Source organism: Leopardus geoffroyi, chromosome C1, assembly GCF_018350155.1.
Source record: "Leopardus geoffroyi isolate Oge1 chromosome C1, O.geoffroyi_Oge1_pat1.0, whole genome shotgun sequence".
NCBI lineage: Eukaryota > Metazoa > Chordata > Mammalia > Carnivora > Felidae > Leopardus > Leopardus geoffroyi.
Window position 1 is genome coordinate 62,076,866 of NC_059328.1, and position 18,809 is coordinate 62,095,674.

The 18,809-nt window shown below is 37.5% G+C and overlaps 1 protein-coding gene across 4 annotated transcripts in view; it reads left to right on the forward strand.

The window, feature by feature from the left end:
* The window catches only part of LOC123598070 (serine/threonine-protein kinase TNNI3K), a 289,720-nt gene that overhangs the window by 72,076 nt on the left and 198,835 nt on the right, over positions 1-18,809 (forward strand). For all 4 annotated transcript variants that reach the window (XM_045477849.1, XM_045477850.1, XM_045477851.1 and 1 more), the window contains one exon: positions 18,453-18,551. In XM_045477849.1, coding sequence (XP_045333805.1) covers positions 18,453-18,551 — 99 coding nt within the window. The remainder of the gene's footprint in view (positions 1-18,452; positions 18,552-18,809) is intronic.

Below are 18,809 nucleotides of genomic sequence, written 5' to 3' on the forward strand. Positions count from 1 at the left end.
CCTCAGACTGAGTTTATAACTTGTGCCCTTTGTCTCATGTTATGATACCCCATACATTATCTCCATGAAATCCATAGTTACCTTATACCATCATTGCTTTTGTTTCTTCCACTGACTTATATATTGCTTTTGAGCAATTAATTTACCTTTGACCCCTAGAATGCAGCAGAATGCTTAGAATACCTAGGTGCTTAAAACTATTTGTTGCTTTGAACTGTTTCTTCTCTTATAATACTCACAAATGGACAGTAATGAAGTCAGTTCTGACCTGGGTGTTTTTAGTAATGAACTGAGAGGCACAATAGTATATTAGTTAATTATTGCTATGTAAAATCTTACCCCAAAACTTTGTGGTCTAAAACAACAAATGTTTATTATTGTGCAGTTACTGGAGTTCAGGAATTTCAGTTTTAGCTGGGTCCCCTGGCTTAGGGTCTTTCACAGGGTGTCAGGTGGGGCTGTGATTAGTTCAAAAACCAAAAAAGGAGAGAATCCACTTTCATGGTCACTCACATAGATGTTGACAGGCTTAGATCCCCTCTGGCTGTTATCCTGAGACATCAGTGCCTTGCCATGTGATCCTATGCATAGTAAAGCTCACAGTAAGATGTCTGGCTCCCATGAGAGAGAGTGATGGAGAGATCTAGAGTAAGCAAGTAAAATGAAGTCACAGTCTTTTTGTAATGTAATCTTGGAATTGGTATTCCTTTGCCCTGTTCTTTTCATGATAAATGAGAAATTATGTCAAGCCCACACACAAGAGAACTACTTATCCTCATATATAGTCAATACCACTTATATTTTCTTAATGACAATAGCAAATATATACAGACATGGATTCATAGAGAGATTATGTGTCTGTTTGGAAAATACGCTCTGTTAACCCAGGAAATTTGGCATAATGCTATACTCATGTTCTGTGGCCCAGTTTTCTCCTAGGAGCAGAGGGTCTAGCAAGTCAATGTGGTGGCAGTTTTATTCTCTAAAAACTAGCAGCTTTCTTTTGTGGAACGATAATTTCCAGTATGCGCTCTCTGGATACCTAGGGTTTTAGTAGTGCCTCAGATGTCATACAAGGAAAGAAGGAGAGTGCTAGGCCCATGCCCCTAACCCCCAGGTGCCACTCCACCCAATTCTGTCATAGTACCTATGCTCAGTTCTGAATTCATAAATAAAAGTTTGGAAACATATTGTTTGAAATGTCTGAAAAACTGGGATCCTAGAGCATTGGTTTCTGGCTATAGCAATATAGTATAGTGTGGTGGTTAGGCCTTTGGGCTCTGGAACCAGCCTGCCTGAGCTGCTTTGTATTCAGATTCTGCCATTAGCTAGCCATGTTATGGGATTTAGAAAAGTCTGGGCTTGAGTCTCATCCACAGTTATTTCTTGGCCCTTTCTGTTTCTGAAGCCAAAACTACTTGGGCAGATTTGACACTGCGTTTCTTTTTATTTTCCTTGTAGGCTTCTATTATTAGCCACTCTGTATTTATCTTAGTTTAACATGACCAATGGAATGGTTAACGTATTTACCATCGTTATGCCTACTGTTTTCTGTCCTGATAATAGGTCTTTGACTAGATGATGTGTGTTCTTCATTTTAATAAAGTCCTTCTCTAGAAAGAAAATTATCTATAATTGATTTCTATACCTGTCAATGTTTAGTGCTTCATAATCCATTAAAACATTTTTACAACTGTGGATTTATCAATTTCATTGTGTTGCTTTTTCTAAGTTATTACAGACCAACATTTTCAATTATATTGTAAAATGAAGAGCCATTAGGTTGCAATTAATTACCCACATCTGCTGTTCTAATATGAATTAAGGTAGTATATTGCAGTTCATCTGATAGTGAGTTTTCTGAATTAATGAAAAAGCTCACAAAGGGGAACACTAAATATTTCATATATTGTGAGCATAACAGGACTAATCCTTGAGCCTGAGACTTTACTGTTGATGATGCTGGAAATTAATCATTGATATCATTTTTAGGAGGATTGTTATTACTTAGTCTTGTATAAGAGCCAAAATCTTTATGTGTCCCTTCTTATGTTCTATTAGTTGACTCCAACTCACCTTCAAAGTATAATTTAGAAGTTGATTTTTCAAGTGGAGGTAAATCATTTATATTCAAAATACTTTGGCAGAAGAGTGAAAAATGGAGGAACAGGTGACTTGGGCTGGAGAATAAAAGTCATGAGAAACCTGGTTGTCAGATGGTACCTGCACTCCATAGTTAGGATGTCCAGGGTATGAACATACAGGGAGGAACATTAGTGAGAGGAAACCTAAATGTTACTACAATTTTCAAGTCTCCACAATTGGACTATAATGAAAAATGTTGGGCCTTTGGCAAGCTACATAAGTAAATCTCACAAGAAAAAAAATTGTGGCTTTTGAAATGCATAAAACATGATATATTCATAACAGAGTAAATGTTGAAAACCTGTTTTCTCAGCCAAGGATTTTAAAATAAGACCCTTACATAAGGAAATGCTTCAAAAAAAAAAAAAAAAGAAGATGAAGAAGAAGAAGTGTATTTATAAAGAAGAAAATAGCATAGCAAGAGGATGATTAGCTGGAAGGCTTAGAAAATTTTGTCCCTCTTTTCTTAAAACTATCTCTTCCATGGACTTCCTTAATAAGCATTCCTTTGTTCTCTTTTTCTTTCTTAGATGACTTCTCCCTTTGCTGGCTCCCTTTATTATCACTTTTTAGCAGTAAATATCCCACAAATATCTCCTTTTACCTTACGGAAGTGATGTTATCTCCTGGTTTCAATTATTACTTTCATAAAATGATACCACTTGTATCTCCAGCCTTGACCTCACTGCTTCTCATTACTGTTTTTCATATATCAGCTTTTCTACTTATGCTCTCATCATTTCCTGAGAAGTGATACATTTATAGGATTGATGAATTCTTTTTTTTATATGTATATAAGTTAATATATGCTTCAGCTCTATTTCTACAACTTAAGAATATGGAGCTTCCCTTTAATTTCTTTGATAATATTATCTTGTGGAATCATTTTCTAAGTAATTTTCAGACCAAATTTAATTTTAACCTTAGATAATAAGAGAAAGATCACATAAGAGAACCTCATTTCTGTGACAGCCTGAAGAAACTATTTTCCAATAAGTTTTTGTACTCAAATATTTAATTAGAGGTATGTCAGGTAAAAAAAAAGTCATTACAAAAATATTCAGCAAATATTATAAGAGAAAAACTCTGTGACTACATGATAGAGAGTTCTCACCTAACATTTGTAGTAGATGTCAAGAAATGAGTGTACATATTTAAAAATAGAAAATTTTACAGAAAATAGAGCATAAAGCCGAAAGAAATGCTTATTAAATCTAAAGAAATTGCTACTATCTGAAATGTTTTCTAAGTAATATAAGCCTTCAATACAAATGGATAAGCCATTATTGGTATCTTTAGTTAACATAATTTTTGGTAGTTGTTTGAAAATTTGAGAATTATGTTCACATCTTGATTGAAGGATTGGCCCCAATCGAGACACCTTATGGTATTGGATAAGAACACAGTGAACTGTCAAGGGGAATTGGAAGAAATTGGCTATTACAAGTGATTAATCTGAGAGACAGAAACTGTAGGTAATGTTCTCACTTCATAAATTCATGAAGAAGATAAAAGTTTTATCTTCACACTCATCTCCCCTAGGAGGCTTCTTCTTTTAAAGACATCATTTGTTAACAATTTCTCATCATCTCTCACCGTCCCCAGTCTCATCTGCTGAGTCATATGATGCCACCATCCTAATTATCTCTAAAACCCACTCCCCATTTCCAAGCCACTACTGCTACCTCAGCTCATTTTATCCTTACCTCTCTCTTTTTACTATAGGACCTTGCTAACTAATTACCCTGCTTCCAATCTTGCTCCTTCTTCAGTCATTGTTATACTATTACTAGACAGGTCATTTTAAGATGCAAATCAGAATATATTTTACTCTTACTTAAAGTCTCTTGGTGAGTTCCTGTAAGGAAAATTTTTAGGAAAAATTCTAACTCCCTGCTGAAGTATATAATACTCTTTAAGATTCCTGAGGCTTCTGGGAAGATGGCGGCGTAGGAGGACGCTGGGCTCACCGCGTCCTGCTGATCACTTAGATTCCACCTACACCTACCTAAATAACCCAGAAGACCGCCAGAGGATTAGCAGAACGGAGTCGCCAGAGCCAAGCGCAGACAAGAGGCCCACGGAAGAGGGTAGGAAGGGCGGCGAGGCGGTGCGCGCTCCATGGACTGGCGGGAGGGAGCCGGGGCGGAGGGGCGGCTCGCCGGCCAAGCAGAGCCCCGGAGTCTGGAGTCTGGCGGGCAAAAGCGGAGGGGCCTGATGGACTGTGTTCCGACAGCAAGCGCGACTTAGCGTCTGGGAGGTCATAAGTTAACAGCTCTGCTCGGAAAGCAGGAAGGCTGGAGGACTAAGGGAGGGAGAGCTGCTGAGCCCCCGGACGACAGAGCTCAGTTTGGTGGGGAACAAAGGCGCTCGCCAGCGCCATCTCCCCCGCCCATCCCTCAGCCAAAATCCCAAAGAGAACCAGTTCCTGCCAGGGAACTTGCTCGCTCCGCGCAAACACCCAACTCTGTGCTTCTGCGGAACCAAACCTCCAGCAGCGGATCTGACTCCCTGCCGCTGCCACAGGGCCCCTCCTGAAGTGGATCACCTAAGGAGAAGCTAGCTAAGCCTGCCCCTCCTGCCCCTGTGCACCTTGCCTACCCACCCCAGCTAATACGCCAGATCCCCAGCATCACAAGCCTGGCAGTGTGCAAGTAGCCCAGACGGGCCACGCCACCCCACAGTGAATCCCGCCCCTAGGAGAGGGGAAGAGAAGGCACACACCAGTCTGACTGTGGCCCCAGCGGTGGGCCGGGGGCAGACATCAGGTCTGACTGCGACTCCGCCCACCAACTCCAGTTATACACCACAGCACAGGGGAAGTGCCCTGCAGGTCCTCACCACGCCAGGGACTATCCAAAATGACCAAGCGGAAGAATTCCCCTCAGAAGAATCTCCAGGAAATAACAACAGCTAATGAGCTGATCAAAAAGGATTTAAATAATATAACAGAAAGTGAATTTAGAATAATAGTCATAAAATTAATCGCCGGGCTTGAAAACAGTATACAGGACAGCAGAGAATCCCTTCCTACAGAGATCAAGGGACTAAGGAACAGTCACGAGGAGCTGAAAAACGCTTTAAATGAAATGCAAAACAAAATGGAAACCACCACAGCTCGGATTGAAGAGGCAGAGGAGAGAATAGGTGAACTAGAAGATAAAGTTATGGAAAAAGAGGAAGCTGAGAGAAAGAGAGATAAAAAAATCCAGGAGTATGAGGGGAAAATTAGAGAACTAAGTGATACACTAAAAAGAAATAATATACGCATAATTGGTATCCCAGAGGAGGAAGAGAGAGGGAAAGGTGCTGAAGGGGTACTTGAAGAAATAATACCTGAGAACTTCCCTGAACTGGGGAAGGAAAAAGGCATTGAAATCCAAGAGGCACAGAGAACTCCCTTCAGACGGAACTTGAATCAATCTTCTGCACGACATATCATAGTGAAACTGGCAAAATACAAGGATAAAGAGAAAATTCTGAAAGCAGCAAGGGGTAAACGTGCCCTCACATATAAAGGGAGACCTATAAGACTCGTGACTGATCTCTCTTTTGAAACTTGGCAGGCCAGAAAGAATTGGCACGAGATTTTCAGTGTGCTAGACAGAAAAAATATGCAGCCGAGAATCCTTTATCCAGCAAGTCTGTCATTTAGAATAGAAGGAGAGATAAAGGTCTTCCCAAATAAACAAAAACTGAAGGAATTTGTCACCACTAAACCAGCCCTACAAGAGATCCTAAGGGGGACCCTGTGAGACAAAATACCAGAGACATCACTACAAGCATAAAACATACAGACATCACAATGACTCTAAATCCATATCTTTCTATAATAACACTGAATGTAAATGGATTAAATGCGCCAACCAAAAGACATAGGGTATCAGAATGGATAAAAAAACAAGACCCGTCTATTTGCTGTCTACAAGAGACTCATTTTAGACCTGAGGACACCTTTAGATTGAGAGTGAGGGGATGGAGAACTATTTATCATGCTACTGGAAGCCAAAAGAAAGCTGGAGTAGCCATACTTATATCAGACAAACTAGACTTTAAATTAAAGTCTGTAACAAGAGATGAAGAAGGACATTATATAATAGTTACAGGGTCTATCCATCAGGAAGAGCTAACAATTATAAATGTCTATGCGCCGAATACCGGAGCCCCCAAATATATAAAACAACTACTCATAAACATAAGCAACCTTATTGATAAGAATGTGGTAATTGCAGGGGACTTTAACACCCCACTTACAGAAATGGATAGATCATCTAGACACACGATCAGTAAAGAAACAAGGGCCCTGAATGAGACATTGGATCAGATGGACTTGACAGATATATTTAGAACTCTGCATCCCAAAGCAACAGAATATACTTTCTTCTCGAGTGCACATGGAACATTCTCCAAGATAGATCATATACTGGGTCACAAAACAGCCCTCCATAAGTTTACCAGAATTGAAATTATACCATGCATACTTTCAGACCACAATGCTATGAAGCTTGAAATCAACCACAGAAAAAAGTCTGGAAAACCTCCAAAAGCATGGAGGTTAAAGAACACCCTACTAACGAATGAGTGGGTCAACCAGGCAATTAGAGAAGAAATTAAAAAATATATGGAAACAAACAAAAATGAAAATACAACAATCCAAACGCTTTGGGACGCAGCGAAGGCAGTCCTGAGAGGAAAATACATTGCAATCCAGGCCTATCTCAAGAAACAAGAAAAATCCCAAATACAAAATCTAACAGCACACCTAAAGGAAATAGAAGCAGAACAGCAAAGGCAGCCTAAACCCAGCAGAAGAAGAGAAATAATAAAGATCAGAGCAGAAATAAACAATATAGAGTCTAAAAAAACTGTAGAGCAGATCAACGAAACCAAGAGTTGGTTTTTTGAAAAAATAAACAAAATTGACAAACCTCTAGCCAGGCTTCTCAAAAAGAAAAGGGAGATGACCCAAATAGATAAAATCATGAATGAAAATGGAATTATTACAACCAATCCCTCAGAGATACAAACAATTATCAGGGAATACTATGAAAAATTATATGCCAACAAATTGGACAACCTGGAAGAAATGGACAAATTCCTGAACACCCACACTCTTCCAAAACTCAATCAGGAGGAAATAGAAAGCTTGAACAGACCCATAACCAGCGAAGAAATTGAATCGGTTATCAAAAATCTCCCAACAAATAAGAGTCCAGGACCAGATGGCTTCCCAGGGGAGTTCTACCAGACGTTTAAAGCAGAGATAATACCTATCCTTCTCAAGCTATTCCAAGAAATAGAAAGGGAAGGAAAACTTCCAGACTCATTCTATGAAGCCAGTATTACTTTGATCCCTAAACCAACAGAGACCCAGTAAAAAAAGAGAACTTCAGGCCAATATCCCTGATGAATATGGATGCAAAAATTCTCAATAAGATACTAGCAAATCGAATTCAACGGCATATAAAAAGAATTATTCACCATGATCAAGTGGGATTCATTCCTGGGAAGCAAGGCTGGTTCAACATTCGCAAATCAATCAATGTGATACATCACATTAACAAAAAAAAAGAGAAGAACCATATGATCCTGTCAATCGATGCAGAAAAGGCCTTCGACAAAATCCAGCACCCTTTCTTAATAAAAACCCTTGAGAAAGTCGGGATAGAAGGAACATACTTAAAGATCATAAAAGCCATTTATGAAAAGCCCACAGCTAACATCATCCTCAACGGGGAAAAACTGAGAGCTTTTTCCCTGAGATCAGGAACACGACAGGGATGCCCACTCTCACCGCTGTTGTTTAACATAGTGCTGGAAGTTCTAGCATCAGCAATCAGACAACAAAAGGAAATCAAAGGCATCAAAATTGGCAAAGATGAAGTCAAGCTTTCGCTTTTTGCAGATGACATGATATTATACATGGAAAATCCGATAGACTCCACCAAAAGTCTGCTAGAATTGATACATGAATTCAGCAAAGTGTCAGGATACAAAATCAATGTACAGAAATCAGTTGCATTCTTATACACTAACAATGAAGCAACAGAAAGACAAATAAAGAAACTGATCCCATTCACAATTGCACCAAGAAGCATAAAATACCTAGGAATAAATCTAACCAAAGATGTAAAGGATCTGAATGCTGAAAACTATAGAAAGCTTACAAAGGAAATTGAAGAAGATTTAAAGAAATGGAAAGACATTCCCTGCTCATGGATTGGAAAAATAAATATTGTCAAAATGTCAATACTACCCAAAGCTATCTACACATTCAATGCAATCCCAATCAAAATTGCACCAGCATTCTTCTCGAAACTAGAACAAGCAATCCTAAAATTCATATGGAACCACAAAAGGCCCCGAATAGCCAAAGGAATTTTGAAGAAGAAGACCAAAGCAGGAGGCATCACAATCCCAGACTTTAGCCTCTACTACAAAGCTGTCATCATCAAGACAGCATGGTATTGGCACAAAAACAGACACATAGACCAATGGAATAGAATAGAAACCCCAGAACTAGACCCACAAACGTATGGTCAACTCATCTTTGACAAAGCAGGAAAGAACATCCAATGGAAAAAAGACAGCCTCTTTAACAAATGGTGCTGGGAGAACTGGACAGCAACATGCAGAAGGTTGAAACTAGACCACTTTCTCACACCATTCACAAAAATAAACTCAAAATGGATAAAGGACCTGAATGTGAGACAGGAAACCATCAAAACCTTAGAGGAGAAAGCAGGAAAAGACCTCTCTGACCTCAGCCGTAGCAATCTCTTACTCGACACATCCCCAAAGGCAAGGGAATTAAAAGCAAAAGTGAATTACTGGGACCTTATGAAGATAAAAAGCTTCTGCACAGCAAAGGAAACAACCAACAAAACTAAAAGGCAGCCAATGGAATGGGAAAAGATATTTGCAAATGACATATCGGACAAAGGGCTAGTATCCAAAATCTATAAAGAGCTCACCAAAGTCCACACCCGAAAAACAAATAACCCAGTGAAGAAATGGGCAGAAAACATGAATAGACACTTCTCTAAAGAAGACATCCAGGTGGCCAACAGGCACATGAAAAGATGCTCAATGTTGCTCCTTATCAGGGAAATACAAATCAAAACCACACTCAGGTATCACCTCACGCCAGTCAGAGTGGCCAAAATGAACAAATCAGGAGACTATAGATGCTGGCGAGGATGTGGAGAAACGGGAACCCTCTTGCACTGTTGGTGGGAATGCAAATTGGTGCAGCCGCTCTGGAAAGCAGTGTGGAGGTTCCTCAGAAAATTAAAAATAGACCTACCCTATGACCCAGCAATAGCACTGCTAGGAATTTATCCAAGGGATACAGGAGTACTGATGCATAGGGGCACTTGTACCCCAATGTTCATAGCAGCACTCTCAACAATAGCCAAATTATGGAAAGAGCCTAAATGTCCATCAACTGATGAATGGATAAAGAAATTGTGGTTTATATACACAATGGAATACTACGTGGCAATGAGAAAAAATGAAATATGGCCTTTTGTAGCAACGTGGATGGAACTGGAGAGTGTGATGCTAAGTGAAATAAGCCATACAGAGAAAGACAGATACCATATGGTTTCACTCTTATGTGGATCCTGAGAAACGTAACAGGAACCCATGGGGGAGGGGGAGGAAAAAAGAAAAAAAAAAAAAGAGGTTAGAGTGGGAGAGAGCCAAAGCATAAGAGACTGTTAAAAACTGAGAACAAACTGAGGGTTGATGGGGGGTGGGAGGGAGGAGAGGGTGGGTGATGGGTATTGAGGAGGGCACCTTTTGGGATGAGCACTGGGTGTTTTATGGAAACCAATTTGACAATAAATTTCATATATTATAAAAATAAAAAATAAAAAAATAATAAAATAAAAGGAAAAAAAAAAGATTCCTAACAACTCCTACTTAGAATAAATTTTACTTCATTTGTTTTTTAGTTGACTGCAAACGATTACATAGTGAGAATCAATCTTACTCACATATTGGCTGTTTGACCATGTTTGAAAATCCTTGAGGGTAATATCTACCAAGAGCTACATCTTTCTGCAGGACTGTATAAGGTAGCGAGGAATTGCTAACTGACCACAAATAATAACACACATAAGAAGAAAAACAGCAGGGAATAGTATGGTGCTTTGAACTTCCATAGACCTAAATTTAAACTTTGGTGTTTTTCCTTACAAGCTGTATAATTCTGAACTTCATTATTCTTATTTTTAAAGTGAGACTATTAATAAAATTCCATGAGATTGCTATAAGCATTAACTGAAACAGGTATTCTCATTTAGCTCATAGATATTCTCAAAGTACCCATTCAATAAATACTAGTTCCCTTTGTCTTCTAGTGCTTCATTCACATTTACAAGAATCAAAGTGTAAGTGATAAAGAGATCAGTGCAGGGGGGCTCTATCCTCCCAGACAAAAAGTGGTTGGGAAATAGAGTGGAAATACATAACAGGAATAGCAGTTGCCAAGGGAGGTAGGTCTTATGTTAAAGGAAGTCTGGGAAAAACACATATAACTGGAGAGAGGTGGAGTAGTAGTAGTAGTAGATGGGATCAACCAGAGAATGTATACTGCAAGATGGCTAATAGCTACCACTTATTGAATAATTACTATCATGTACCAAGTATTGTGCTAAGTGCTTTGTGTATATGAACTTCAACAAGAGATCAAAAAGAAACACAACGAAACAGTTGTCAGTAAGGAAAAAGCAACACTTCAGAAACACTTAAGAGATGAACAGTCACCTCTATAGAGGCATAATAATAAGTTCGCAGAGGGGTAGGGAGCAGACTCAATGACTACAATGTCAATCAACCCAAGGGAGAATAGAATCTCAAGGAGCAGACAAATAGTAAAATAAATAATAAAATAAGGAAAAGACTAAAAGGTATCTGTTGGAATGGGCAATTAGGAGGCCTTTGATGTCATTTTACACAGAAATTTTACTAAAGTGGTGAGGTCTAAAGCCTATTGTAGTGGGATGAGGAATGAATAGGAGGTGAGGAAATGTGGACAAAAAGTGTCGACTAGTTTTAAAAGAAGATTGTCTGTAAAGTTTAGGAGAGAGGGCAATGGTTCAAGGGGACATAATTGGAAACTGGTTGTTGAATGTTAGAAATTTTTTAAAAAAGGAAATAACTGGGAAATACCAATCTAAATCAACTTGCATGTTAATGTCTCTGGGATCATTTTGAATTCATGAAGCATAGACTTTAGGAAACATTTTCCTCTATTGTAAATAACACTGCTATAAACATAGGGGTGCATGTACCCCTTTGAATTAGTGTTTTTGTATTTGGGGGGTAAATATCCAGTAGTGCAATTACTGGATCATAAGATATTTCTATTTTTATGTTTTTGTGGAAGCTCCATACTGTTTCCCACAGTGGCTGCATCAGTTTGCATCCCTACCAACAGTGCAAGACATGGATGGAGCTAGAGAGTATAATGCTAAGTGAAATAAATCAGTCAAAGAAAGACAAGTATCATATGATTTCTCTAATAAGAAACCAAACAAATGAGCAAAGGAGAAAAGAGATGGAGTGAGGTAACCCAAGAACCAGACTCTTAACTATAGAGAACAAATGGATGGTTACCAGATGGGAATGGGTGGGGGGGAATGCTTTAAATAGGTGATGAGGATTAAAGAGCACACTTGTGTGAGGAGCTCTGAGTAATGTATAGAATTGTTGAATCACTATGTTGTGCATCTGAAACTAATATAATACTCTGTTAACTAACTGGAATTAAAGTAAAAACTAAAAAGAAAAAAAAACATTTTCCTTTAAAGTTTTGCTGATACAGATTTTCCAATAAATGGAAATGGGAATTATCCTAATATAGTCTCATGATTCTGCTCTCTGTAAGTCTCAATTATAAAGTGTAGATAAAGCCATACTGAAGTAAAAATTATGGCTTTAAATAACCTATAAATCCTGAGGAAACATCAGTATAGACATAAATTTGAGGAACACTACAGGGGCCCCTGGGCAGCTCAGTTGGTTAAGTGTCTGACTTTGGCTCAGGTCACAATCTCACAGTTCATGAGTTTGAGTCCCGCGTTGGGCTCTGCCACAGCTCAGCGCCTGGAACCTGCGTCTCCCTCTCTCTGCCCCTCCCCTGCTCACACTCCGTCACTCTCAAAAATAAATAAATGTTAATTTTCTTTTTTTAATTTGAGGAAGACTACAAAAAGTCATGGAAAATGATACCACTTAAAGCAAAGACAATTTTAATTTAAAAGTAGATATTTACTGGTATAAGACACTATATCTACTTGGTATAAGACACTATGTTGAACTTTGACAATTTCAACTGACATTGATTGCCATTTAATTACATTCAGAATTTACCTTATTTTACTTCTTTCCCCTGGGACATTTAGTTCCTCTTGATATGATCTTTTTTTCTCTTCATTGCTATCAATGGCTTTCATAAAATGAAGTATAGAGGGGGTGCTAAATGAGACTAAGTCAAATAAGTTAGTCACACTGTAGGAGAAGCATTCAGCAAGCAAGAACAATAAGGGCCTTACTCTTAGGATATTCTTTTAGCATCTCTGGAATTTTAATTTATTTTATTTTTTAATTTGAATTCAAGTTAGTTAACATACAGTGTAGTACTGGTTTCAGTAGTAGAACCCAGTGATTCATCACTGGCATATAACACCCAGTGCTCATCCCAACAAGTGCCCTCCTTAATGCCCATCACCCATTTAGCCCACCCCCCACCTACCTCCCCTCCAGCAACTCTCACTTTGTTCTCTGTATTTAAGAGTCTCTTATGGTTTGCCTCCCTCTATCTTTTTATCTTATTTTTCCTTCCCTTCCCCTTTGTTCATCTGTTGTGTTTCTTAAATTCCACACATGAATGAAATAATATGATATTTGTCTTTCTCTGACTGACTTATTTTGCTGAGCATGGTGCACTCTAGTTCCATCCATGGTGTTGCAAATGGAAAGATTTCATTCTTTTTGATTGCCAGATAATATTCCATTTTATATGTGTGTGTGTATATATATATATATATATATATATATACACACATACACACACATATATATATATATATATATATACACATACATACACACACACATATATATATAAAATAAAACACAGATTTTTTATCCATTTGTCAGTTGATAAACTTCTGGCCTCTTTCCATAATTTGGCTATTGTTGATACCACTGCTATAAACATTGGGGTTCTGTGCCCCTTCAAAACAGCACACCTGTATCCTTTGGTTAAATACCTACTATAGTGCAATTGCTAGGTCATAGGGTAGTTCTGTTTTTAATTTTTTGAGGAACCTCCATACTGTTCTCCAGAGTGGCTACACCAACAGTGCAAAAGTGTTCCCCTTTCTCTGCACCCTTATCAACATCTGTTGTTTCTTGGGTGGTTAATTTTAGCAACTCTGACAGGCGTGAGGTACTTCATTGTGGTTTTCATTTGTATTTCCCTGATGATGAGTGATATTAAGCATCTTCATGTATCTACTAGCTATCTGGATGTCTTCTTTGGAAAAGTGCCTATTCATGTCTTCTGCCCATTTGTTCACTGGATAATTTGTTTTTTGGGTGTTGAGTTTGATAATTTCTTTATAGGTTTTGGATACTAATCCTGTATCGTATATGTCATTTCCAAATATCTTCTCCTATTCTATTGATTGCCTTTCAATTTTGTTGATTGTTTCCTTCACTTTTCAGAAACTGTTTATCTTGATGAGGCCCCAATAGTTCATTTTTGCTTTTGTTTCCCTTGCCTCTAGAGACATATCTAGTAAGAAGTTGATGTGGCCAAGGTCAAAGAGGTTGCTGCCTATTTTCTCCTGTAGGATTTTGATGGTTTCCTGTCTTACATTTAGACCTTTCATCCATTTTGAATTTATTCTGGTGTATGGTATAAGAAAGTGGTCCAGTTTCATTCTTCTACATGTCTCTAGAATTTTAAATTGTAAGCACTGGCTATCTTAGTTATTAAATTGCAGTGAAAAATTATTTTTCCTGAAGTCCAAACTTCTTACACTTCACTGAGGCACGTTTAGAACAGGAAAATAAAAGTTTAAGATTTTGTATAATAGTGGTTTACCCCAGTGATAATTAATGGGAAGGTTAAGTTGTGAGGTTAAGTATTAGAATCATTCAGAGAAAGAAATGATCAATATGGTAAAGTATTTGTAGGAACTTCTCATGAAGAACATGAGCTTGATCAGGGGCACCGGGGTGACTCAGTTGGTTAAGTGTCCAACTTTGGCTCAGGTCTCATGGTTTTTGGGTTCAAGCCACACATCAGTCTCTGTGCTGTCAGCTCAGCACCTGGAGTCTGCTAAGGATTCTGTCTCCCTCTCTTTCTGCCCCTCCCTGCTCATGTTCTTTCTCTCTCTGTCTCAAAAATAAATAAAACATTTTTAAAATTAAAAAAAAAAAGAATATAAGCTTGATCTTGAGACTGGTTATATGACAGGCAGAGAAAGAGAAGGGAGGCTTTCTAGGAAAAAGAGCAGAATGTACAAATACACGTTTAAATTACAACCTGAAAATCGAAGAGGCTCCACTTTGATCTTTTGGTGAGTCAACTGGTAAATAAAAATATCTGTAAAGTATAATATATATAGTAATTCCTAGTATCAAAATAATCAGGAGCTCTTAAAATAATAAGGATCCACTTTCTATGCTCATAAAACAACTACTTAATGGGAAGCACTTTTTGGTATTTGTCCTTCAATCAGGAAAATGTACCTAGTTACCAGACCATATTTGAGTATCATTCCTTTAATCATAATAATAATACTGACATATATGTCAGGTATACAAATCTAAATATAATACAGTTCACTTCCTTAAAGTGTTTAAAGATTATTAAGATATTCTTTCTGTGATAACACTTTTTTCTACTTTATGATTTCACTAGTAGTTTTGATATTGCTTTCAAGGAAAAAAATCAAAACTGTATTTTATCAAAAAATCTTAAGCCAATAATTTTGTGCCCTGCAAAAAAATGTTTTTAATTCTTTTTAACATTTATTTGAGAGAGAGAGAGACAGACAGAGCATGAGTGCGGGAGGAGCAGAGAAAGAGAGAAACACAGAATCCAAAGCAGGCTCCAGGCTTTGAGCTGACAGCACAGAGCCCAACATGGGGCTCAAACTCACTAACTGTGAGATCATGACCTGAGCCAAAGTCAGACACCTAACCAACTGAGCCACCCAGGTGCCCCTGCCTTGCAAAAATCTTAATGAGATAATGTATACATATAAAACTCTAATCACAGTTCCTGGCGTGGAGAAGGCACTGGGGTTTGCTAAATATCAATTTAAAATAAGTGATCAATAAATATTTATTGAATTGAATTATTTAAAATTTCTATCATATAATTGAGTCCTAATTGTTAATATATAAATTCCCTTATAAATGATGATATACAATTTCTTGTATATCATTATATATCAAAATTAACATATTTCATAATATATAATTTTTTTTACCAGAAATACAGAACAATTGAACAATTATTTGGGTGTCTATAATATACTTAGCATAGTGGCAAATAAATAGATTTAGACTGTGATTTTATGGGGCTTCATGTAGTAGAAAGCAAGTGAAATTGCTTTACCAACTTTTTCAAGTTCAAGAGAAGGGAAGCATGGATAAAATGATCTGATACATATATGTTCCAGGCTAAATGCTAATACAAGAGTATTTGTCTTAGCCACATGACAGACATATTTGTACATCACAATACATTACATTCCCATAATATATGCCATATCCCATATGCCAAGAGATACTCTCCCCATATGACTCCAAGAGTCATAAAAATCAATAAGTGCATTCTACTCATATAAGTAACATATAACATTTTTCAGATAATTCCAATGTACATTGCTCTCAGTAGTTAAATATTTCCTTAAATTTTAAAACAAACTAAATAAAGCCTACAGTTCAATAATGATTCTGTGTGGTTGCATTAAGACTTACATTTTGACAGTTTCTCAGAAGGCCAGCACTCCATAATTAATGAAGTTTCAGCCAAAAGATTGACCTTCTGAATGACTGGATAAGTGCAAACTTAGGAGGAAAAAAGTTTGCTTTGGACCATTTATTGAAGCCTAAGAGCTGTTATCTTTTAAAATGAAAGTAAGTTCTGGAACCATGCCTAAGAAATTGGCTCTATATGTTAACATTGGAGAGTCCCTATTACAATAAAAATGCATGCTGTCTACTTTATTTTATGCTATATTTAAAATAAGAGAAATTGTAAAAAGCTTCATTTACTTGATCTTTTGTGACCTTCTGTAAAGGTTCCTAAGATTGAACTCTCAGGCATGTGAAGTCTAAGATATGACACCCTTTATATAAATGGCTCTGGTATTCATTTCCAAGCTGAATCTACAGAGCTTCTACTGAGAGAAAGTTTCCTCTCATCTGGGTTTGAGTCAGTTCATTTACTTAAAGGTTAGCCTTAATGAGGTCAAGGTCACAGGAGGAGCCTGATGGAAAATGTTTAAAATCAATGGGAACCTAGATTTGAATTCCAGTTCTGCCCTTTACTAGCTGTAGGAACTTAACTAAGTTCATGAGGCTTAGTTTCTTCACCTTTAAAATGGAAGAGTAGCACCTATATTTCTGTGTTTTGTGTGAAACAGGACACTCCAGTTACCATTTATGCACTTAGTGCAGGGTCTGACACATAATATATCCTCAATAAATATTAAATATTAACTGTGCTTTTGATTTATTATTAGAAAAACAATTCATTGTATACATTATGTATTCTATGGATCACTAGTTAGCAATACCCAAATATCAGCAAAAGCATTATTCTGGGAATGTATAGAAGCCTATACACCTGTTTATATTTTTGAACCCAGCAGAAATTTCAAATGGCCCAACAAGAATTCCTTTTTTGTATGTCAATCACTTCTAATGTTATTCTAGTGATTGAATAAAGTTTGAGAATAAACATGTAAAACAACACAGCTTTAGCTCATACATGCTCAATAAATTGTGTATTGATGCATGAATAAATGGATGATAGAGTGAATGAACTATTTAAAACTATGGAGCACTCAGACACAAAGCTTAAGCAAGAGCCTAAAGATTCATTTCTGTGCTGACAATTGCTCCATGACTTTGAGAAATTTTCTACTTCCTCTCATTTTCAATTTCTTTCTCTTTCAAACATAGGGGCTTAATACGTAATGTCTGTCCATGGTGCCTCTCCAGTTCTGAAAGGCTATGATTCAAACAGGAAAGGAAACTTGACTAAGGACGCAATTTGTTTATTGGAACAGAAGAGTTGTTAGAACATAAGTCCTTTGAGCTTTTAGATCTTATCTTCCTGTTTTCTCTCCTAAGTCTAACAGACTTTTGAAATTTTCCCAAATGTATATTATTTTACCACATGACAAATAGATAGTGCATTAGGAAAATCTACAATAAAAATGAGCGCATCTGAAGGAAATGATTCCAAACAATTTTCCAGAGAAGTGAGACATAGAGATAGGTCTTTGAGAGGAGAAGAAATCCGAAGGGCTAGCAGATTTGTTGGCAATCTGTAATTTTCCATGAAGACAGTTGCCCAACAGCTCCTGGTAGTGTTATTTACTTGCTCATTCATTCATTCACTCACTCATTCACTCATTCATTCAATAAATGCTTTGGAATGATTACTATTTGCATGGAAACATGCTAGGGTAGGATTATAAAGATGAATGTGATGTATTTTGTCCTTAAAGGATTTATTCTTTAGTGGAGATGAAAAGACATGTATATAATTTTTTTATGTTCTATGTGGCATGAAAGAAAGTTACATGAGATTTAAGAAGAAGGAAGACAAATTCAGAAAGTCAGTTGGCAATGAAGGGAGGAAAATCAAAGGAAACTGGGAGTAGAAGGTAATTAGCTTGGGTTTAAATATCTGTAGATTGGGCAGCAGTTAATTCCTGGCTGAGGAAATGATGTGATCAAAGACTCAAAGGAGCAGGAAATGGAATGCAATCTTACTACATTATTGAGTTTAAGAAAGAGAATAATGGGAAATACATTTAAAGGATAATGCCAGATTGAGGAGAACTTTGGAAGCCATAGTAAGGGATTTGGTCTTCATTTTCTGTACAAAAGCAGCCATTGGAGATTTCAGAGAAGGGAGATGGAAGAAAACTCATCCTGGATGGTGATTCCTGAAGAAGAGTTGTACCTGGTGGTTGTAAAATGAATTTTGATAGGCAGATGCCCCAAATAAAGGTCTTACCTGAGCTCTCTTTCTTGTCCAGGTTGCTGATGTCCTGCTGCAACATGGCGCAAATGTCAATGTTCAAGATGCAGTTTTTTTCACTCCATTGCACATTGCAGCATACTATGGACATGAACAGGTATGTCTGATGGTAGGATTTCCAAAGGCTGGGGAACCATTCCAGGCTTTTGTGGAACTGCCCTAGCCTCAAAGAAGGAATATTTAAGCTATCCTTTGGATTACTTTTGCCATATTATCACCAATTCCACCTTTAGGATCTGATAGATGCATAGAAACATTGCACCTGCCAAGTGATTCATTTTCACTAACTGTTTCAGTACCCAAGGGAGGCACTACAGTAAGTGTACACTCCCAGGAATCACCCAGCCTGTATTTG